The sequence below is a fragment of the Dama dama genome, chromosome 22 (assembly GCF_033118175.1).
Source record: "Dama dama isolate Ldn47 chromosome 22, ASM3311817v1, whole genome shotgun sequence".
Lineage (NCBI taxonomy): Eukaryota > Metazoa > Chordata > Mammalia > Artiodactyla > Cervidae > Dama > Dama dama.
Genome location: NC_083702.1, coordinates 28123266 through 28140380, shown reverse-complemented (window position 1 = coordinate 28140380; position 17115 = coordinate 28123266). Strand labels below are relative to the sequence as shown.

Genomic DNA, 17115 nt, shown 5'->3' with positions numbered 1-17115 from the left:
ACCAACCAGCAGATTAACTTAGGTAATATACTAGATAGTATATAATTCAGTAATAAATTAGGCATATCATGAAATAATACATGTTCTGTAGAGTTATAGAAGACTAGTGAGTATTAAAATAATCTGAAAAACCTTTGTGGATGATGTCCAGAGTCTCAAGGGATGGATAGGACTAAAGATTAGATCAGAAACCCTCCTCTTTTCTAGTAATTTTATAATTCTTGGGAAGCCATTTTTGATGAGGCTGTACACACAAGTTAAAAAGACAAAGCAGGAATGAGCACATGTGTGCTCACTCGTATCTGACTCTTTGCGGCTCCATGGACTGTAGCCCACCAGGCTCCTCTGTTCATGGAAGTTCCCAGGCAAGAGTACTGGAATGGATTGCCATGCCCTCCTCCAGAGAATCTTCCCAACCCGGGGGAAGACTGAACTGGCATCTCCTGTATTTCCTGCATTGGCAGGTGGATTCTTTATCACTGAACCACCAGGGAAGACCTGCAGGACTGAATGTATATTGACAAATTGATCTACCATGGCAAGAATTCATTTGGGAATAACAGAGGTGGTGTGGATATACCTCAATAAAGACAATCAAGTTTATAAGGTCCTCAAAAGTAAGAGGTAGGATATGGCAAGTCAGAAACAATTACTGAACAGAGTAATAGTGTGCTGTGGTTTAGATGACCAGATGTGTTTTAAGTCTCCCAAAGAGAACAAGTTCTTGATTATAAATTTGTAGAAAAATGTTTAATTAACAGAATGTACCACATAACATCTGAAAGTGAGAAAATTAGCCTGGCGGAGAGATGCAGGCAGATAATGAGATCTAGCTCACTGCCAGAATTCTACTGGCTTCAGATCCACTTCTTTTGTTTGTTCAGGTCCTCTCAATGGGAAGGGGAGATGAGTCAACATAGGCAAGCTCTCCCATCTCTACAATTCTATCCCTCACAGATCTGAGTGTGTCAGATGAAGTTGGAGGATGTGGAAGGATGAGGCTCTGGCAGACAAAGCTTATTTACCTTTTTTCTATGGCCTCGTCCTGAAAGAACGTTCTTCATCTAATATATAGTTTTTTCCTTTGTTCTAAATGGTAGCAGGGCTTATTTGTGGACTGTAGCCGATAACTGCTTTGTTCAAGCATGACACATCAAATGCAGGTTGGAGCACAATCGTGTTTTTAACCTCCACCTTTTCTGGCCCTCTCTCCATTCCTCCCCCGTCTGACTCTGTCTCACTGACATGCCAGTCATTGTGTCTGCCCTGCTGCAGCCCACTTTAAAGAAGGGCATCCCAGTCAGATCCTGACAGAATAGCCTGAGGGGACTATTTTTGGTATTAGGTGAACCCATACACCTTGGATGGAGTTAACTGTAGCAAGGTCAGCAGCTCGAGTAAAAGGCTGATTTCCTATTGATGAGGTCCCCAGAGCTGCCCTCAGCATAAATCTGGAAGGACCTTCCAGGCCCTGTGATAGACCTTCTGTTCTTCCTGAGGCAGGCGGTTAGCCAGTCCTTCCTTGGGATTTCTCATTAGTCTCTTGCCCCCACTAACGGAGGCAACTTGAGAGTCCCTCATCCTTGAAACTGAGGATCTGAAACACCTCTTCCAGTCTTCAAGCTAGTGTCTTTGGCCACAGTCAATTGTCAACTAATATTTGTAGTTTTCTAAGGGGCACTTAGAAGTGAACTCCTTATTGCCAAATTCTGGCTTAATCTGAAGAAAATGGGGAAAACCACTAAATCATTCAGGTATGACCTAAATCAATCCCTTATGATTATACAGTGGAAGTGAGAAATAGTTTTAAGGGACTAGATCTGATAGAAAGAGTGCCTGATGAACTATGGGCAGAGGTTTGTGACACTGTACAGGAGACAGGGATCAAGACCATCCCCAAGAAAAAGAAATGCAAAAAAGCGAAATGGCTGTCAGAGGAGACCTTACAAATAGCTGTGAAAAGAAGAGAAGAGAAAAGCAAAGGAGAAAAGGAAAGATATACCCATTTGAATGCAGAGTTCCAAAGAATAGCAAGGAGAGATAACAAAGCCTTCCTCAGTGATCAATGCAAAGAAATAGAGGAAAACAAGAGAATGGGAAAGACTAGAGATCTCTTAAAAAAATTACAGATACCAAGGGAACATTTCATGCAAAGAAGGCATAATAAAGGACAGAAATGGTATGGACCTAACAGAAGCAGAAGATATTAAGAAGAGGTGGCAAGAATACACAGAAGAACGGTACAAAAAAGATCTTCATGACTCAGTTAATCATGATGGTGTGATCACTCACCTAGAGCCAGACATCCTGGAATGTGAAGTCAAGTGGGCCTTAGGAAGCATCACTACAAACAAAGCTAGTGGAGGTGATGGAATTCCAGTTGAGCTGTTTCAAATCCTAAAAGATGGTGTTGTGAAAGTGCTGCACTCAATATGCCAGCAAATTTGAAAAACTCAGCAGTGGCCACAGGACTGGAAAAGGTCAGTTTTCATTCCAATCCCAAAGAAAGACATTGCCAAAGAATGCTCAAACTACCGCACAATTGCACTCATCTCACATGCTAGTAAAGTAATGCTGAAAATTCTCCAAGCAAGGCTTCAGCAATACATGAACCATGAACTTCCAGATGTTCAAGCTGGATTTAGAAAAGGCAGAGGAACCAGAGATCAAATTGCCAGTATCTGTTGGATCATCGAAAAAGCAAGAGAGTTCCAGAAAAACATCTATTTCTGCTTTATTGACTATGCCAGACCCTTTGACTGTGTGGATCACAACAAACTGTGGAAAATTCTGAAAGAGTTGGAAATACCAGACCACCTGACGTGCCTCTTGAGAAACCTGTATGCAGGTAGGAAGCAATAGTAAGAACAGGACATGGAACAAAAGACTGGTTCCAAATAGGGAAAGGAGTACGTCAAGGCTGTTTATTGTCACCTTGCTTATTTAACTTCTATGCAGAGTACATCATGAGACATGCTGGGATGGATGAAGCACAGGCTGGAATCAAGAATGCCAGGAGAAATATCAATAACCTCAGATATGCAGATGACACCACCCTTATGGCAGAAAGTGAAGAAGAACTCAAGAGCCTCTTGATGAAAGCTAAAGAGGAGAGTGAAAAAGTTGGCTTAAAGCTCAACACTCAGAAAACTAAGATCATGGCCTCCAGTCCCATAACTTCATGGCAAATAGATGGGGAAACAGTGGAAACAGTGGCTGCCTATTTTTTGGGGGGCTCCAAAATCACTGAAGATGGTGATTGCAGCCATGAAATTAAAAGACGCTTGCTCCTTGGAAGGAAAGTTATGACCAACCTAACCTAGACAGCATATTAAAAAGCAGAGACATTACTTTGCCAACAAAGGTCCATCTAGTCAAGGCTATGGTTTTTCTGGCAGTCATGTATGGATGTGAGGGTTCGACCATAAAGAAAGATGAGCACTGAAGAATTGATGCTTTTGAACTGTGGTATTGGAGAAGACTCTTGAGAGTTCCTTTGACTGCAAGGAGATCCAACCAGTCCATCCTAAAGGAAATCAGTCCTGGGTGTTCATTAGAAGGACTGATGTTGAAGCTGAAACTCCAATACTTTGGCCACCAGATGCAAAGAGCTGACTCATCTGAAAAGACCCTGATGCAGGGAAAGATTGAGGGCAGGAGGAGAAGGGGATGACAGAGGATGAGACGGTTGGATGGCATCACTGACTCAATGGACATAATTTTGGGTAGGCTCCGGGAGTTGGTGATGGACAGGGAGGCCTAGCGTGCTGCAGTTCATGGGGTCGCAAAGAGTTGGACACGACTGAGCGACTGAACTGAATTGAACTGAAATGTCACTAGTGGTGGAGAACCCGACTGCCAATGCTGGAGATATAAGAAATGTGGGTTCAGGCCCTGGGTCTGGAAGATCCCCCAGAGAAGGGCATGGCAACCCATTCCAGTATTCTTGACTGGAGAATCCCATGGACAGAGGAGCCAGGTGGGCTACAGTCTATAGGGTTTCTAAGAGTCGGACAAAACTGAAGCAACTTAGCATGCAAGTAGATATAAACCATTGCTTCTTTCAGAGATAATTTTACTATTAAAGGGCTTTTTTGTTGTTGTTCAGTTACTCAGTCGTATCCTACTCTTTGTGACCCCATGGACTGCAGCAGGACAGTCCTCCCTGTCCTTCACTATCTCCTGGAGTTTGCTCAAACTCATGTCCATCGAGTCAGTGATGCCATCCAACCATCTCATCCTCATTTGTCCCCTTCTTCTCTTGAGTTCAATACTTCCCAACATCAGGGTCTTTTCCAGTCCTCTGGCTCTTCACATTAGGTCACCAAATTATAAGAGCTTCAACTTCAGCATCAGTCCTTCCAATGAATATTCAGGGTTAAGACTCAAAAAACCAGACCTACCTAAAGAATCACTAATGGTAGAATTGCAGAAACAAACCAGATAGCAGGAAGGTATATTTTTGACAGGGGCTCTGCCTGGAGTTCCTTAATCATATCATATAGTTTCCAATGTTGAATGCTGAAAAAAACCCTAGAGCATGGGATCAAAGCCTTAGCTTTGGGCTCTAGTCCTAGCTCTATGTCTTACTACTTCTTTTAATCATGGGCAAGCCCTTAATTCTTTAGATCTCAGTTTTCTCATTTGCATATTTATTGTCAGAATAAATAAGTAAATAAACTATTTTATTTAGAAGCTAGGGCTCTTCTAGCTCTAATATTCTGTCATATTTCTACCACTCAACCACAAGAGCAGCGTATCCATTAAAGTTCGTGAAACAGAGATTCCTTGCAAAAGTGAAATTCTCTGAGTGTTTAGGACATACATTCCCATGAACTACCCCTAATCCCTTGGAATAGAGACAGATTCTACACTACACATTCTGGGAAAAGGAGAGAAAAATAATACCTGTGTGGGAAAGATTTTACTATCAGTAGTGTTGTCTTTAACAAGACAGAGCATACATCCATTAAAAAAGTATAATTTGTGTTTACTAATTGCCAGTTGACTATTACAATGATTAAAAATTAGACTCAAATAAGATTCAATATTGGGCTTCCCAGGTAGTTCAGTGGGAAAGAATCTCTCTGCCAATGTAGGGAACGCAGGAGATGCAGGTTTGATCCCTGGATTGGGAAGAACCTCTAGAGGAGGAAATGGCAACCCATTCCAGTGTTCTTTTCAAGAAAATCTCATGGACAGAGGAGACTGGTGGGCTATGTAGTCCATGGGATTGCAAAGAGTTGGACACGACAGAGTGACTGAATATTCACTGAATATTCAGTGAATATTCACACAAGATTCAATATTAAGAAATTACAGAAAAAAAAAAAAAAGAAATTACAGGAAAGAGCACTGTATTTCTCTACTTAAAATGTTTACTAGGATAATGATTACGGCTAACATTTATGGAGCATCTAAAATCTGCTAGCAGTTTTGCTATCCTTTCAAAAATTAAAGTTCAAGAGATTTTTGTATTATAAAATGAACCACCCATTTGACAGATTTTGAATCTAACTGATAATCAGTATATTGTGCCCAGACTCTTACCTTGTTGTTCACTAGCGCTTTCCCAGACTTGCTTAATAAAAACTAGATTAACAACAGAAGATAGTCACCAAATATTCCAACATTTGTATTGTCTTAGAGATGAAAGTAGTGAGTCCATATCTCATCATAAATCTTTTTCCAAACTGTTTTTCAGGACATAGTTCGAGTAGAACAACCAATTTATTTCTGTCAGCTCCCTGACCTCTTCATTGAGTAATGTGTTACATGAAGAGGCTGGTTAGCGAACAATAGCTTTTGCTACAGAAACGCTGACTAAGGCCTCCTGCTAGACAATCTGCATTGCTGCTTTTCTGTCCCTGGAGTAAAAGACACAAGCTTGTTTTGGAAATGACAGTTTTATACCCATGACTGTTCACCCTAAGATCATCTCAAATGTGAGATGTGTCTGTACACAAGAATACATGCATACGCATACATTCACAGCTAGTCTTACTTGGTAAAATGACTTGTTGCTTCGAGGTCTGTATCTTGTGGACGAAGATTATTATACACATATTTCAGGTCTTGGATTCCACTTAGCTCGGGCAATCCTGCATGTAACATCTTAGAAAAACAAAAACACACAAACAAAACAAACAAAAAAATCTCAATAAATGTAAATAAAATCTCCATTCTTGTCTTCTGTAGAAGAGGCATGCTCAGCAAGAGACAATAGAAATAATAAGAGCTCTAGTGTCTGAATTTCTGGATCCATGATTTAAAATCTAAATGATCTTGAAAAAGGCTCTTAACCTCTTTGAATTTCCATTTTCCCCTTTTTAAAGTGGATATAAAAATACCTAACATGTTCTGGGAGAATCAACTAGTAATGATTAAGAAAGAGCTATACATATAAATTATAACACAAAAATTATATCACAATACATATTTTTAAGAAGAAAAACTTAATCCCTCCAAACATGTAAGTAAAGCATACAGATCAAATGGTGTGTAAGGAAAGAAAAAATTCATCTTTCTGTTGCTTAATCTTATGCCCCATTCCTTTGCTTTTTAATCTTATGTTCTTTCATGAGTCAATGACTCTTACTATAAGAACACATTCTTCTCTAGTTAAGTGATGACTGCATTTATTAAAAAAATATTAAAACAATGAAACAAAGATTAAACCATACCAAGTTTCAGGTATTTTTTTGCCAAACTTTGGGAAAATGCTTTGTTTAAATTATAGTGTAGATTGAAGGGGTAATATTCTCTTTAGTTATAGGCAGACAGCTTAGAAAAAAATAGATCTTTGAGATAAATGTGAGCTCTGAGAAAAAAAGAATGTCATCAGTATCTCATGACTAAAATAAATTACTTCCTGCTCTGGAATAGAGGAAGGGAAGTTAAGAACAGTTGTGGGAAGTTAAGAACAACGAGGTTGATCCTAAAAATAAAGAAAAGCCTGAGGAACTTCCCTGAAGGTCCAGTGGATAAGGCTTTGCCTTCCAATGAAGGTGGTGCAGGTTTGATCCCTGGTTAGGAAGATAATATCCCGTATGCCTTGTGGCCAAAATACCAAAACATAAAACAGGAACAATACTGTAACACATTCAGTAAAGACTTCAAAAAGGGTCCTCATCAAAAAATAAAAATCTTAAAAAAGAATAAACAGAGTGTGGCTATGGAGGATGGCTGAAGTTGTGACTGACTTGATGAAATTCAAGTGAAAAAAAAATGGATTTGAAGCTATTTTCCCTTCCTACTCTTTCCACACAGGCTGAGGGACCAGCATAAATAGATGGACAGAGGAGAGCAAGATGTCTTCCATTTGTTCACAGATAGAGATCCAAGATAGATTTCAGGAACATTGGTTATCCTGTGGGTGAGTGACAAGAGATGGGGCTGAAAAGGCAAGGAATGTGGGATGTTTTAGCAATAGGAAATATTCTGTACTTTATCCTAAAGGCAAGGAAAGCTCCTTTCATGTTTATATATGAGCATAAAAAGAATGAATTGTGTTTGAGAAAGATCATCATGGTTACATGTGAAAAATAAAGTGGGACCAAATAAGAGGCTAGATCGGAGACTGTGGAGGAATGAAGAAAAGTTACTAGAGTTTAAATATACCTAGGGGATAGAATTGAGAAAACTAGGTGGGTTGACTGGATATATTTGGTGGACTGGTTGGGCTTAAAGCATAAATACAGATTTGGGGGTTATTAGCATACAGATAGTAATTGAAACCATGGGAATGGATTAGGTTGTCCTGGGAAGTTGTTAGCTATCTTTCCCCGTGGCTGATCCAGCATCTTACATTCATGATATCTAAAGTTAAGCAAATTTTCTTCTCCTATAAACTCTTCCTCCTGTTTCTTATTTCATATCTCACTGCCACTATTATCCAAATAACAAGAAGTGAACATGTTAGTCACTCATTCGAGTCTCTTTGCGATTGGGTTCCTCTGTCCATGGCATTCTCCAGGAAAGAATCCTGGAGTGGGAAGCCATTTCCCTCTCCAGGGGATCTTCCTGACCCAGGGCTCAAACCCAGGTCTCCCACATTACAGGCAGATTCTTTACTGTCTGAGACACAAGGGAAGCCCATAGTAACAAGAAATTCATATCTTATTTGAGTTTCTCTTCTTCCTGATTCCCAATGACAGTCTTCCATTGCAATTATTGTTCCAGCCCAGCTCCCCATCTTCATTTGCTTAGATAACTTGAATAGTTTTTTCTCCTGGCTCTTCAATACTTATCTCTCTAATTACATAATTTCTAAGTTATCTGTCTAAAATCCAAGCTACATGGATTTTAGTATGATGGTACTTCCTTCATCAAAAACAAAGAAATTTTTCTAGGATCTCAGGTGGCTATATAAATCCAAAATTTTCATCCTGGTCATAAATGACTTTCTTAATCTAACTGTGATATAACACTTCAACCTTACTATCTACACAGGCCTCCATCTGTGCCACAGACTGGGTGCACTTGATCACCTCCGTTTCTAACACATGATATGCCCACGGTCTTTAAGCCTTCACACATACTTATGATTTTCTTTCAGTCAGGCTTCCTTTCCTCTCTTCCCTTGTCTATTGAAATTCTTTTTGAAGGCTCATCTCAAATACTTCTTCCTCCTTGAAAGCACCACAGGTGCCCTTGCTAAGATTTCATAATTTGTTTTCTTTGTACAGTAATCCTATTTTGGTTACAACTCTTTCAAAGAACTTATTGCTTCTTAGATTTAGCTACATTTTATTTGAGTGTAAGTTTTTCACATTAGATCTTAAGTTCTTTGAGAATAAAAATTAAGTTTTTAGTCCACGTTGAATTGTCTATATTGCTTAACATGGTGCTTTGTAGTTAGAACTTAATGAATGTCTGAATTAATGAATGCATGAGTGAATAAAAACCCTGTGAGGCATTGAAAACCTACAGATAGAACTTCAGTCCCAACTAATAAACTTAAAATCAACCATAGGGAGATACATTGCCAAGGGCAACTAAAGCCTAGATTAGGTTCTATCAGTTCTGTACTTAAGAATTCCAGAGACATATGTGCACTTATTGTGACAGTGTCCCCCTTTAACACACTATGACTGTCTGCTTGCTATGAACACCTAGATCTGAATTCCTTTCTAGTTTCTCTGAATATTCTGAATTCACACATGCTCCTTTAGGACTCTGTCAAACATTTCCTTGGGAAACAGACTTTATACTTACCCCTTCCTACACATGCACACATACACACACAGACCACACCAGTGGTCTGCCAACTGCAGATGGCTTCAGATCCAAATTCTCTCCCTTTCATGTGGCTGATTAAAGGAAGCAAGTGCTAACTTTGCCCTTGTTGATGGGATTCATTCCTTAGAAAGAGGGCTTTTAGTGTTGCAACTCTGCACATGAGAGTAAGGACGGTCTCAAACTTGGGTTCACTTAGCCAGGTCTGTTCACTGACCCACAGAGATGTGATTCCAGTGCCTGCCAGCTTAGATTACATGGGTCAAAACTTTAGTTGGGCTTCCCCGGTGGGCTCAGTGGTAAAGAATCTGCCTACAGTGCAGAAGATGTGGGTTAGATCCCAGGGTTGGGAAGATCCCCTGGAGCAGGAAATGGCAACCCACTCCAGTATTCTTGCCTGGGAAATTCCACGGAAAGAAGAACCTGGCAAGGCTAAAGTTCATGAGGACACATGAATTGGACACGACTTAGTGACTAAATCACCAACAATAACCTTAATTGGGGCAATAAGAAAGAGAAAGGGTGGCTGGTACAGATAAACAGATAAGTTTCTTCTTAAAACATGGGAACATTAAAATTTTTTTTTAATTCTGTTTTTCAACTACTGAGTCCAAATCTATCTTGATAGTCATGCTTCAGAAAGCAGACACTCATTGCCACCACGTAGAGAAGTTAGAAAGATTTCTGTGGGGAAATATTGGATATAAAAATGGGTGTGATAAACATTTTAAACTGGGTGAATGGTCCCTATGTTCTTTGGGAGCCTTCCATAATGACTGCTATTGATTTTTTAATAAGAGAAAAGCTGATGAAATACAGGCTTTTATGTTAGTGAATTCAGCCAGCAACACTCTTGGGTCTCTACAGATGTTTTGCTTTTAAGCAAGATGGGAATTTCATGGATTATTTTTCCCCAGCTTTTCCCAGGAGTAAACAAAAATGACTGTGGATATCTGGAAATGGACTGTTCTCTACAACGATGAGCAGTGAACTCCACAGCAGACACCAAATGTTTGTGTCTCATAATCCTTTGTTATTGGCCATTCATGGAGGGCAGAATTTATGACCCATGTCAAGTACTTCTCAAGTGGTAACTAGGTTATGGCACAGTAGATTAAGTTCTTTTTGAGCAAGTTAACACAGAAGAAGTCATTTGAGGGAGAGTTGAGGGAAATATAGATTACACACAGAGGTAGAAAATAATCCAAAAGGAGTCCATGTGTAGGCCAGAATTGGAATGGAAAAGAAAAATAGCTTGGGGTAAAGAGAATGGGATTGATATATACATACTGCTGCTGCTGCTGCTAAATCGCTTCAGTCATATCCAACTCTGTGGGACCCCATAGACGGCATTTCACCAAGCTCCGCCATCGCTGGGATTCTCCAAGTAAGAACACTGGAGTGGGTTGCCATTTCCTTCTCCAATGCATGAAAGTGAAAAGTGAAAGTGAAGTCGCTCAGTCATGTCCGACTCTCCGTGACCTCATGGACTGCAGGCTACCAGGCTCCTCTGTCCATGGGATTTTCCAGGCAAGAGTACTGGAGTGGGTTGCCATCACCTTCTCTGATATACAGACTACTATATATAAAATAGGTAACTAATAAGAATGTACTGTATAGCAAAGGGAACTCTACTCAATAATCTGTGGTGACCTTGATGGGAAGGAAATCCAAAAAAGAGTGAAAAGTCAGTGTTAGTCGCGACCCCATGGACTGCAGCTCACTAGGTTCCTCTTTCCATGAGATTCTCCAGGCAAGAATACTGGAGTGAGTTCCATTCCCTTCTCCAGGGATCTTCGTGACCCAGGGATCGAACTCCAGTCACACACATTGCAGGAACATTCTTTACCAATTGAACCACCAGGGACGCCCCCCTAAAAATGTCAGCAGAGTGTATATATGTATATAGATAGCTGATTAACTTTTCTGTACAGAAGAAATTAATACAACATTGTTAATCAACTACACTACACTTAAACAACAAACAAAAAACCCCGAGCTTGGCACTGGTACTGCAGTTCTTCTGACAATGGATACTTCTTTTTCCAATAGACTATAAACTCCATGGCGACAGAAATTCTGTTCATCCCTTTCAGATATATCTCCAGGGCCTAGCACAGTGACATAGATGCAGCCAATATTCATCAAATATTTGTGGAGTGATAGAATACATAACTAAATGCTGTAAAACAATCTTCTGTACATTTAAATTTGGTCTTTATTTTATAAGAAGCTCTACCAGAGAAGACATGGTCTTGAAACCTTTACTGATGCTTTGTTTATCTACAGAACCCCATAAGAAAGAAATGTGAAGAGCAGGGAATCAAGAGGTAAGTAATCAGAAACAGAGATATAACATTGTTGTTTTATACATGGGTGTGGGGTCACAAAAGAGCCAGAGATGACTTAGTGACTAAATAACAACAACCTTCATTTGTCTAATTGGTCCGTTTCCCAGGTGGGGCTCAGTGGTAAAGAATCAGCCTGCCAATGCAGAAGACGTGGGTTTGATACCTAGGTCAGGAAGATCCCCTGGAGCAGGAAATGGAAACCCACTCCAGTATTCATCCCTGTCAAATTCCATGAACACAGGAGCCTGGCACCAGGGCTACGATCCATGGGGCTGCAGAGTCAAACATGACTGAGCACGCATGCACACACTAATTGGCCCAAATTGCATCTGATCTCTGTTTCAATTTCTGTAAAAGTCTAAATCTAAGATTATAAAATTAATTTGAATTAGTATCATTCACTGCCAACTTTTCTTCCTTAGCCTAAAAGTCACACTTGAATAATTAAAACAGGGAATTTTTTTGCAAATACTACTTACCAGAATCTTTCAATGTCTGATTTTAATGTTATTTTATGAAAAATTATTTGACTACTTGAATAAAATATCACATATTTACTTCTTTAGATGAAATAACATTGTATTACTCTTTAATGACTATTTAATATATATGACTCACATGCTAAAAGTTTTATTTTAAGGTAAGTGGAAATGTTTATTAAACAAAAGAAAAAAGTCCACCAAGACCTTTTAGAATTTTTTTTTCTTCAAAAGCTGTTCTTTCACATTATTTTAACATGCTTGTCATTCAGCATAATTTTACTGTCATCTGAGAAACAGTATAAAATGATATTTGTCCTTTTCTGCTTTGGGTTTATTTTTGAAATGTCTGTGACTGGTGGAAGCAGTTGTTAGAATATGGTACTCAGTCTTAGTAGTCAGTTACTTACAGCATTTTAGACATTTAGAATCACTGGGTACCTAATTTGCTTGTGTACATGAATTTTGTCCTCCTTATTAAATTGAAAATTTTAAGACTGACAAGATCTCATATGTTAATGTATTCTCCACAGTTTCTGGCATATAGTAAGTACTCAAAAGTTTATGGATTCATGAGTTAGACCCCATTAGAGTGCAAATGTTGATATCATCTGGATATTTACTATGAAATGGAGTCAAGGTCATAGACTCAGTCCTTGTAGAGTTTTACCTGTGGCTTGAATACAATGAACTATAAACCATCTCATGATTGTAATATGGCCTAATAGAATTGGGAGATAGAATAAAATTCTACCAGTATGAATCACTGGCTATTACTGGAAAGTCAGTTTGACTCTGGAGATGGACAGAACCATATATATCCAGTTTACATGTGAAGTAACCAAAGTGTCTTTCTATATGGAGGACTACATGTTTATAGAATATTTAGAAATCCATATTTTCAAGACAGAAAGGAAAGAAGTAAGGTCCATATGTTGTTTGAAAAGTGAAACAAGAATCAAAAGCCAATCTTCAGTGCAAGAAGGTCAACATTTATTTAATACTATGCAATAGAACTTTTCTGCTATGATGGAAATGTTTTATATTTGTGCTGCCCAATATGGTACCACTAGCTAGATGTGGCTGGTGAGTGAAATGTGACATTTTGAGTGAAATGTGGTTAGTGAGACTAAGGAGCTGAATTTTAAATTTTATTCCATGGTAATTAAATTTAAATAACCAAGTGATTAGGGGATACTGTATGGGCAATGCTCTAATAGGTTAACAAGGATCTAGTGTAATAACTGGATCCTACTATAGGACAGGTACTGTGCTGTTTATATTAATTATCTAATAGGGCTATTACAAAATGTAAATCAATTAGTACACATAAGGCACTTAGCATAAATGCTCATGCAAAGTGTTCAGCATTAGGTCATTTATTAATCAGTCCTACAAGGTAGATGCTACTACCTTTATTTAATAGATGAAGAAACAAGAGTCCAACTGGAGTGAGTAACACATGCTGAGGAATATAGCCAGTAAGAGGCCAACTTAGAATTCAAACCTACCCTTAACAACATCTAATAGAACTGTCATCTGATGGTTCTAAACCAGTTTTTTTTAGTTTATTTATTTTTAATTGAAGGATGGGGAAACAATGGAAACGGTAAGATACTTTCTTTTTTGGGGCTCCAAAATCACTGCAGAGGGTGACTGCAGCCATGAAATTAAAAGACGCTTGCTCCTTGGAAGAAAAACTATGACCAACCTTGGCAGCTTATTAAAAAGCAGAGACATTATTTTACCAACAAATGTCCATTTGGTCAAAGCTATGGTTTTTCCAGTAGTCATGTATGGCTATGAGAGTTGGACTATAAAGAAAGCTGAGCACCGAAGAACTGATGCTTTTGAACTGCGGTGTTGGAGAAGACTCTTGAGAGTCCCCTGGACTGCAAGGAGATCCAACCAGTTAATTCTAAAGGAAATCAGTCCTGAATATACATTGGAACGACTGATGCTGAAGCTGAAGCTCCAATACTTTGGCCACCTGATGCAAAGAGCCAATTCATTAGGAAAGACCCGGATGCTGGGAAAAATTGAAGGCGGGAGGAGAAGGGGATGACAGAGGATGAGATGGTTGAATGGCATCACCAACTCAATGGACATGAGTTTGAGTGAGTTCCGGGAGTTGGTGATGGACAGGGAAGCCTGGTGTGCTGCAGTCCGTAGAGTTGCAGAGTCAGACACGACTGAGTGACTGAACTGAACTGAACTGAATTGAAAGATAATTGCTTTACAGAATTTTGTTGCTTTCTGCCAAACCTCAACATGAATCAGTCACAGGTATACATATATCCCCTCCCTTCTGAAACTTTCTCCCATCTCCCTCCCCATCCCACTCCTCTAGGTTGATACAGAGCCCTGTTTGAGTTTCCTGAAACATACGGCAAATTCCCGTTGGCTATCTATTTTACACATGGTAATGTAAGTTTCCATGTTACTCTCTCCATACAGCTCACCCTAAACCAATTATTTTTGATGATTGTACTGATTCCAACACCATGCTCATTTACAAAAGATGTACGGATCTCCTACAATTTGCTGCAGTTATTAGTGTGTATGCATGTGCCCATAGGAATCACCACATTTCCTTTCCAGGAGATATTTTTATCAGATCCCTCTCCTCTCACCCTGACATTTGGTTGGTCCACTGGACAGTGGGATGAAACATTAAAAATTCCTCTGTTGGTCAACAGAGAACACCCAGGACTATGATGCATAGACTCAAATGTGCTATTCTAGAGTTGAGTTGCTAGCAAGTCATCTTACATTTTTGACTCTCAGTTTCTTCATCTGGAAAATAAGCAAGTGATGAAAGGGACTGGGAGGGAAACCAGGAAAAATCCTTGCTTGTTCTACATCACTGGGTTGCCATAATGTGAAAATGAGATAATATTTTTAAAATACTTTTGAAAAAATCCTAAAGTACTATGCAACTGATATAATATTCTAAATTACTGTCCTTGATCTTTAATCAAAATATACTGAGATAACCCCTGAATATATCAGTATTATTGTGAAGAGAAAGGTTTGAGACAATGACTGTGAACTAATGTTATGAATTATTAAGAAATGTATTGGTAAGCTGTACAATGGTACTTTTAGTTTGTTCATTCCATTCCATTTTGAATAGCTCTTTGGGGAACTCCAAACTATTAGCAAAGACAGACGACTGAAAGAGAGAAAAAAGTGAAGCTTATTATTTCTATTAATTCCCCAAGGGACTTACCATTTCTAGCAGGTTCAAAAGCAGCCGACTGTGTCTTCTGACAATATTATAAGCTCGACAGCAAAGCTCCACAAAATCTTGGAAATGCTGTGGGTTTTTCCCACCCTCTGTAATAAAGTACTCCATCTCTGAAGTAAAAATAAAAGGGGCTCGGTCCCTATAGGCAAAAAAAAAAAGGAAAAAGAAAAGAAAAAGAAAAGCAAGAACAACCATAAACAGGAAGAGAAATGGTTGGAAGAGTCAAATTAGGCAGTTACAACAACTTATTTCCGTTTGAAATTTTTTGTTATTTTTCTCTCCACTCTAATGGATGAACCTCCATTGTAGGATGGTTAGAGAAACTTGCTAATTATAGGCTTTGAATAATGTAACTGAGCTGTAACAGAGAAGGAAGGGCAAGTTATTTTACAAAGTTGACCTATACTGTCTCAAATAGTAATTTCAAGTTATTTTTGATGTGACTATTATCCACTAAAGTTAATATAGGGAATGTGATTTTATAGAAAATATATTTATTGCTAAAGTATGAAATCATAGAACACATCATATTTTTAACCTCATGGTACTTTTTCTTTTTTTTGATGGTCTTCCCTGATGGCTCAAATGGTAAAGAATCTGCCTGCAATGAGACAGACTCAGGTTCAATCCCTGGATCAGGAAGATACTCTGGAGAAGGGAATGGCAACCCACTTCAGTATTCTTGACTGGAAAATTCCATGGACAGAGGAGCCTGGAGGGCTACAGTCTTTGGGAAGACTGAGTGACTAACACTTTCTTTCACTTTCAGCAAATTGAGGAGCATTATTTACAACAGCCAAGATATGGAAGCAACCTAAGTGTCCATCAATATACAAATGGATAAAGAAGATGTGACATACACACACACACACACACACACATATATGTATATATAAATATATATATTTTTATGATATATATATATAAAGAAATGTTATTCAGCCATAAAGAAGAATGAAATCTTGCCATTTTAAACAACATGGATGGATCTAGAAGGCATCATCCTAAATGAAATGAGTCAGAGAAAGACACATACTATATGATTTCATTCACATGTAGATTCTAAAAATCTAACACAACAAAACATAAACAGACTCATAGAATCAGAGAACAAACTGGGGTTGCCAGAGGGGAGGGAGATGGAGGAATTAGTGAAATAGGTGGAGGAGACTAAGAGTTAGAAACTTCTTGTTATAAAATAAATAAGTCATAGGGATGTAATATACAGCATAGGGAATATAGTCAATAATGCTGTAATAACTTTGTATGGACACAGATGGTAACTGGACTTACTGTGTTGATCATTTTGTAATGCATAAAAATATTGAATCACTGTTCTATAGCTGAAATGAATGATGATATTGTAAGTCAACTATAGTTAAGAAAAAAAAAAAGCTGAGATATGCATGACAAATTCTTTCAGAAGGTAATCTGTGAAAGAAACAGATGTTACCAATTCATTGTGATATGCTTAGTAAGGGAAAAAGAGGTAGCTATGTTTCATTTTATACTAAGTGTAATAAAAATATTGGTCAGAAAGGAGGAAATATGACCAGACACTGTTAGTATGGGGTCATGAAAAATTGGACATGACTTGATGACTGAACAATACCTAGCTCTTAGAATTGCTGTGAGGACTAAGAACATATACACAAAGGCCCGACACAGACAGAGCTATACATTTGTGAATGGCTATAAGAGGTTCATGCAGAAGGCACAGACTGTAGCCTTGCCAGCTAGGCTTCCAGTCACATTCAACCACTTACTAGTACCCTGAACAAGTCACTTGGCCTCTGGT

At 38.7% G+C, this 17115-nt stretch overlaps 1 protein-coding gene across 1 annotated transcript in view; it reads right to left on the bottom strand.

Moving 5' to 3' along the window:
- PIK3C2G (phosphatidylinositol-4-phosphate 3-kinase catalytic subunit type 2 gamma) overlaps positions 1 to 17115 on the bottom strand; it is a 410590-nt gene that overhangs the window by 95738 nt on the left and 297737 nt on the right. The window contains exons 25-26 of the mRNA XM_061124127.1: positions 15300 to 15456; positions 6005 to 6114 (exon numbers count right to left, since the gene is read on the bottom strand). Coding sequence (XP_060980110.1) covers positions 6005 to 6114; positions 15300 to 15456 — 267 coding nt within the window. The remainder of the gene's footprint in view (positions 1 to 6004; positions 6115 to 15299; positions 15457 to 17115) is intronic.